Source organism: Nicotiana tabacum, chromosome 18 (assembly GCF_000715075.1).
Source record: "Nicotiana tabacum cultivar K326 chromosome 18, ASM71507v2, whole genome shotgun sequence".
In the NCBI taxonomy this organism is placed as follows: Eukaryota; Viridiplantae; Streptophyta; class Magnoliopsida; order Solanales; family Solanaceae; genus Nicotiana; species Nicotiana tabacum.
In genome coordinates this window covers 102,093,552-102,101,136 of record NC_134097.1, presented here as the reverse complement: position 1 = coordinate 102,101,136, position 7,585 = coordinate 102,093,552, and the positions used below count along the sequence as shown (strand labels likewise).

The window sequence follows — 7,585 nt, the reverse complement described above, 5'->3', positions numbered from 1 at the left end:
CGTTTTTAAAGTCCAGACGTGGTTCTCGACTCCCGAACGCGATCCCGGCTTAATCCTTTGGGCTTTTACTCAGACTTCAAAGCTCCAAATAGCTCGATTTCATTCTGTAACATCGACATAGCTCGGAATCAGTCCTACAAGGCATAAAACATATAATTAGTGCAAAACACTAGTGATTAAACCTCAAACTCAATTAAAGTGCAGTAAATTAAAGCGCAGTAAGCGGCTAAAATACATAATTATATCCTACCATCATATATTATCTTCAAATTTAGAAAGCTGACTAAGAATGAAATGTTGTGTCACGTAAACTGAAACGAAGAGTATTACAGGCACAATAATTAATAATTCAAAATATTTAAAATATATTTATGAAAATTGTGGTCAAAGAAAAATCTGACTCCCTTAATAGTAATAGTGCTACGTAAGAGGGTGTAATAGTTTTCTTACCATCTACACGGTGAACTGGTCCGCCGTCTCCAACTGTAGTGGCTTGAAAAAAGTTAGCTAGGTAGTTAGATACGGAATGGACAAATGGCCTCTATAAGCCTCTTAATTAATCCACGGCCATTTGTAACAAACACGTAAAATTTAACTGAAACAGTTAGCTGAAGTAAATCATGGCGAGCATTTAATCCTCCATTCCACGGCTGAGATTATTTCCTATCCAAAATAATACAAGGAACGGCAGCTGACATAGTAGTTATGCATAATCCAATTGATAAACTCCGTTTTCCTATTTTTCAGACTCCATCAAACACTCTCTCCTCTCATTTTTCACATGTTTCTCTTGGTAGATCTAACCTTTAGCAGCTGTTACGGACACTCTCGAACTATATATATAATTGAAAAATACCTACATTTTACTTAGTTTCCAACAATTGTGACAATAGTATAGTGGGTGCAAAAAGACTCACACCCACTAACTTAATTTACTTGTTGGATCCACCTCTACTTTTCTCCTCGATCTTTCTGTTGGCCTTTATTCTCTTTCATGTATATCCTAACACCTTCTGTTGATGCCGATCCAACTGCAACACCACCATGTTATAGAATCAATTGAGTTGGATTTCTTTAGCTAGCTATTTCAATTTATAAACATAGAAAAATTGCAACTTTGAGTCATTGATTGAGTTGTTATTAGCGGACTAATTTTGCCATGGCAGGTCCTAGAACACCCCCATATTATAGCCCAACTTACAAGCCCAATGCAGCCAACTTCCCTTCTTCTCCTTATTCAATAAGAATTAATGTTTATACATTGGCCATAGCCATTACGTTCCTCTGCTCTATTACTTATCTCTTTGGCAGAGGCTCCATTTCCACCTCTCCTGTTTCTAATGTTGCAGCTACCATCCCCTGCATTCCCTTGAAAATAACATCCACTGCTGCCGCTTCCAATAATTCCAAAATATCATCGTCTTCTTCTTCTACATCGTCACAACTAGACTTCAGCACCAACCAAGGTGACGACGAAGGTGAAGGCGTTGCGCCTGATGATAGTGTCAAAGTTTACCCGGCATGTGACATCAAGTATAGCGAGTATACTCCGTGTGAAGACCCTCAAAGGTCGTTGAAGTTCAAGAGAGACAGATTGATTTATAGGGAGAGGCATTGCCCTGACAAGAGTCAATTGTTGAAATGCCGTATCCCCGCGCCTTATGGTTACAAGAAGCCGTTCAAGTGGCCTAAGAGCAGGGATTTGGCGTGGTACGCCAATGTGCCACACAAGGAATTGACGGTGGAGAAAGCCGTTCAGAATTGGATCCGAAAAGAAGGAGACAAGTTCAGATTTCCCGGTGGAGGGACCATGTTCCCTAATGGTGCTGATGCCTATGTTGACGACATTGACAAGTTGTTCAATCTTAAAGATGGTTCCATTAGGACCGCTATTGATACCGGTTGTGGGGTAATGTATCATTTCTCTCAGTTGCTAGACGAATTGTAGGATCCCATTTAGCGACGTTTATCTAAAGAAGTTGTGACAATCTATATATGCAGGTCGCGAGTTGGGGAGCTTATCTTTTGTCGCGAGATATCCTAGCGATGTCATTTGCACCCAGGGATACACATGAAGCGCAGGTTCAATTTGCTCTTGAGCGAGGCGTTCCTGCTTTAATTGGAGTGCTCGCGTCCAAGAGACTTCCCTATCCATGTAGAGCCTTTGACATGGCCCATTGCTCTCGTTGCCTTATTCCTTGGGACCAGTATGGTACGTATGAGTGATTAAGTAAATAAAAGTGTGTTTTATGGTACGTATAATTGATTAAGTAAATAAAAGTGTGCTCTTTTTTAATCAGATTGTCACACAATTCAATAATTCTTTCACATGAATCTAAATTTGGTTTTAGATGTTAAATAAACTAAAGTTTATTTGCATGGTGATCAGATGGTGAATACTTAATGGAAGTTGATAGAGTGCTGAGACCTGGTGGATATTGGATACTCTCTGGCCCGCCAATTCGCTGGAGAAAATACTGGAAAGGCTGGGAAAGAACCAGGGATGACCTAAATTGGGAACAGACCAGAATTGAGGAGGTAGCTAAGAAACTTTGTTGGAAAAAGTTTGTCGAAAAGGATGACATTGCAATATGGCAGAAGCCATACAATCATTTCCAGTGCAAAGAACAAAAGAAGAAGTTAATGTGTCCTGCCCAAGATCCTGATAAAGCCTGGTTTGTGCTTTTCAACTCCTCACAGTTTTAATACCCTAGCTACTAGTTCTGTTTTATTTTATATGACAGTAGTTGACTGGGCACGACGTTACCTTAGGACATGTTCTGAAACAGACTCAAAACGAAAGAGTGTCATATAAAATGGAATTGAGGAAATATTAGGTTATACTCATAGTTCTGTTAGCTCTAAACTTGTTTCGTGTCAACTTTGTTGTTTTACAGGTATACGGAGCTTTCGACATGCGTAACTCCGTTGCCTGAAGTTTCAAGTGAAGAAGAGGTGGCAGGTGGACAATTGGAAAAATGGCCTAAAAGATTACACGCAATACCACCAAGGATTAGTAGAGGAACTGTTAATGGGGTTACAGCTGAATCTTTTGAGAAGGATTCACAGCTATGGCAAAAAAGAGTTTCTTATTATAAGAGTGTAGATAACAAGCTCAACCAGCCAGGGAGATACAGAAATCTTTTAGATATGAATGCTTACTTAGGTGGTTTTGCTGCTAGTTGGGTCGATGACCCTGTTTGGGTAATGAATGTTGTTCCTGTTGAGGCTGAGGTCAACACACTTGGTGTCATTTATGAACGAGGATTGGTTGGAACATATCAAAGCTGGTAAGCTATTCCTAGGTCCTTCAGTACAATCAAACGCTTTCTTATATGATTATTTTTGTGAACTCGAGTAGAAAAAGTTCACCTTTCCCCTTTATTATGTACTGGGCTAAGGGTGAACCTCTAACCTAAGAGTTCCGGTTATGACCAGTCGAAGGCATGCCCTCTAGATGCTATACTCCTGCTTATGCATACTTCATGGCGAATAGGCCTACAGTCGCTTGTCCCTAGCCTCGATGTTCTTTAGGTACTTGTAGCTGAACGAGCGAGATAAGATTGTGAGTATTTTATGGGAATTCGTTAAAGTACACTAAAAACTTATTGAATATGTACCTAGGGGCAAAGCTACACTTTAGTGAGGGTTGACCACCCTTCGTCGGAAAATTATACTATGTATATAAGTAAAATATTAAGTTTTAGATGTATATAACAAATATTGAATACCCTTTGTCGGAGATTTTTTTTTTTTTTACTTCTTTCAAGTTTGAACACTCTTTGGGAAAGTCCCGGCTTCGCCACTATATGTACCTGTCAGGGGCGGATTTAAGACTAATTTATGGGGCACGTGAACCCATGGTGCTTCGGTCAAACTAGATATTTTATGTACATATTTACTAAAATTAATCTAATATTATATGCTGACACCTATGCTCCAGAGAACCTAAATGGTGCACTTGATTGAATGTTGAGTTACTTATCTAGAGAAATAGGGATCAATTCCTAATTAGTACTTTTTTTTTCTCTCATTTCTTGAATGGTACACCCATATTATAAAAATCTTAGCGCCTCTAGTACCTATTAATAATATCAGGATATATACCTGTTAACGACTCATGTAACTTAGGCTTTGGTATATTTGTATTTAAAAATAAATTTTTTATTGTAGGTGTGAGGCCATGTCAACTTACCCAAGAACATACGATCTTATTCATGCTGATTCAATATTTACTATGTACAAAGACAGGTAACTAAGTTTTACTATTATTTTAAATTCTAATATCTTATTATTTCCCATACAAAAACGGCATTGGAATTGTGAATTCTGAGTGTGTGGTTTTGATATGATATGTAGATGTGAAATGGAGGACATATTACTAGAAATGGATAGGATATTAAGGCCAGAAGGAAGTGTAATAATTCGAGAAGACGTAGATATATTGGTGGAAGTAAAGAAGATAGCAGATGGGCTGAAATGGGATACTCTAATTGTGGATCATGAAGATGGGCCAATGGAGAGAGGGAAGCTTCTCTTTGCAGTCAAATCTTATTGGACTGCTCCAGCTACTCAAGATTCTAATAACACCTCCACCAACCCAAGGATGTTCTAATTTCTTAATCCCAATTTTGTGTTTAAATTACCCTAATCTCTTGTTCATCTGCTTTTTTTTTTTTTTTTTTTTTTTTGAGTAAAGTGCAACATTTTACTCTTTTGATTAAATTTTGTATAGGCTAGTCTGTCTAAGCTTTTAAAAGTTTGTAAAACAATTCTATTTGTCCCTTGATATGACTAATAGATTTGTTTAGCTTGAAAAGTACCTATCGAACTCTTATTTGATTTTTCAATTCTTTTCTTTTATGTCCGCCTTTTTCATTTTTTTTATCTTCTTTCTCCTTTTCAAACAACAACTTACTCTGCTAGAGATGGAGAAACAATAAAAGATTATGAGAAGGTCAATAGTGCTGGAAAAGGGCCAAATATCAGCCTTGATGTACATATTGTAAAGAACTAAATTTATAAATTAAGAAACTACTATATAATACTACTACTTTAACAAAGTTAAAGGAAAAATTATTATCTCCCCGTATAATAACAGTGCCAAATTAACAAGTTGAAATGAAGGGTGTAATATATCATGATCCAACTACAATGTGCGGGCAAAGGCAAACACATAAGAAAACTGATTTGCCAGTATCTTCAATTAGGTCGTTCACGCAAAGAGTCTCATCTTCCAAACAAGTTTAGCTCTGTGATCATCAACTATAAATAGAAGCCTATACATCTCCTCTTGGGATAAGAAAAAGCAAGTCAGCTACTTTAGTTTTCTTGCAATAATCATTTTGAGTAAGAACTATTCGACCAAATATGGCTACGACCATGAAGTCAGTTGTTTCACTATGGCTGTTGGGTATGCTGGTGATTGTGCTACAAAGCAGAGTGATTGAATGTCAGCAGGGGCAGACATGCTCGGCATCACTTGGGAACCTGAACGTGTGCGCGCCTTTCGTGGTGCCAGGGGCACCTAACGCCAGCGCTGAGTGTTGTGCTGCACTTCGATCAATTGATAATGACTGCATGTGTAACACTATGCGCATCTCTGCCCGCCTTCCCTCTCAGTGCAACCTTCCTCCCCTTTCTTGTGCTGGTCAGTTATTCACCAATTTTATTATTGCATTATTAGGGTAAACTATAAAAGGAAGCATACAGTGATCAGGATTATGTTACATAACTTATATTTCAGCTACTGTCTACTGACTTTGACTTCTATTTTTTTTGCAGCAAACTGAGTTTGAAGGGGTCCGTGCCTACCAGTTCCCAGTCACTGGGCGAATAATATCATAGTTCTAAAATCAATAAATTTACTCTGTCCCTTCTATCTTTCTTTCCCTTTTTCCGTGGTGCTCTTTATGCTAATGTCCTCACTCCTCTGTTCTGTCACAGAGCAAGGCCAGGAAAGAGTTTGTATTGTCATATGAAATCAATAAAACATGTTTGTTCGTCTCTCATATGAGCTTGCAAACTATTTACGATGTTTTTCTGACTTAGTTTTGTCCATGTATCGCCTCACTAATACCGTAACATAGGCATCAGCTAGTATCCGCCAACCGATGAATCAAACAATCCATGAAATTGGACGAGTTCTTGCCCAACTTTTGGCATGCTTTAGGAAATCGGAAGTTGATTTCTAATACTTTTTGGCATACCAAAACCCGGCCGCTGGGCAAATAAATTATTCCTCTGTTTCAAAAAGATTGGCACGAGATTGTACTTTGACCATGTTTTTCTTAAATATTTTATAAATATTTTGAATAAATATGACTTACAATACTTGTAAGCAAGTGATTTTTGACTCTCCCCCGGGAATTTTTACGTTCTTAAGCTTAAATATCTAATTTAGGACTAGTATAGCTATTTTAACTATTTTACTTTATTTCGTTGCAAAAAGAAAAATTTCAAAAAAATATATATATAAATTTTAGTTTATGTATCTCTCATAAACTTGAAAAATACAAAAATTGCACTTTATTTTTGTACTTTATATAATTTCGAAAATTACAAAAAATATAGTTCTATTAAGGTTTTATAGTCATTTTAACTTTGAAAAATACAAAAAATATTGCTTCATATTTTATCTTAATATTTAAAAAAACGAAAATTACAAAAATAGTTTTATTAATATTTTATAGCTATTTTAAATCTTGAAAAAATATTTAAAAAAAAAAAGATATAGTTTTGTTTGAATACTAGTTTTATTTTCGGTAGTTATTTTGCTTACATAGGACTAGTTAAGCAACGTGTTCCTATTTCTCGGGTCCGGGCAAAAGAATAATATTCGGGTTCAAACTACCCGATTTTAGGCCTAATTTTCGGACATAGCCCATAATAAACCGTGTCCAGGACACATGGGGAACCCCACCACGCGTGGGGGACATAAGTCTCGAACCCCACCACGCGTGGGGCTCATTTTTCTTGACAAACCCATGCTAAATACACGGACAAAAACAAAGAAGGAGGGACTTTTTGAATTTTTGGAGGGGAGGTTACTGTTCATCTTCTTCTTTCTCTTTGAAAGAAGAAGCAAGGAAACCCTACTGTCCCGACGACCAAAAAACCAGCAGAACCACCCAAAACAACCACCTCCTTTCACCGTCGTCACTGTTCACCCGTCCCCTCCAAACCTCCGGCCACCCTAAACCATCGTCAACCACCCTAACCTCCTAGCCCGCGAGCTCCAACTCCCCCATTGCCCATAACCACCGTCAACCCCAAACAGCTTCCCCCCCCTTTCCGTCAAACAACCACCTTCCCCCCATAAACGAACCCCACTGCCCAAACTATTAGCCCACAGCTGCTCCGTCCACCAGCTCACGACCAGTCCTCATCCTCCTAGGTTCATCGTCGACCCCATTGTCGCGTAGGTCGAGCAGCAACCATTGTTGCTGCTGTTCGCCACCACCTCACGTCTAACACCACGTCAAACACCTCTGCCCCCTCGACCCCTTCCGCTTCATCTCTTCGCACCAATCTGCTGCATCGAGAAAAGTCCGTAGAAGCGAGCATGGTAGGTTGTTAGCACTTT

General features: G+C 38.4%; 1 protein-coding gene across 1 annotated transcript; it reads left to right on the top strand.

Moving 5' to 3' along the window:
* Positions 1-866: 866 nt before the first annotated feature.
* LOC107828857 (putative methyltransferase PMT15) lies at positions 867-4,850 on the top strand. The gene is made up of 6 exons (XM_016656243.2): positions 867-1,909; positions 2,002-2,212; positions 2,390-2,675; positions 2,898-3,290; positions 4,174-4,251; positions 4,360-4,850. The coding sequence occupies exons 1-6, from the start codon at positions 1,160-1,162 to the stop codon at positions 4,613-4,615; spliced, it is 1,974 nt and encodes a 657-aa protein (XP_016511729.1). The 5' UTR covers positions 867-1,159; the 3' UTR covers positions 4,616-4,850.
* Positions 4,851-7,585: the final 2,735 nt, after the last annotated feature.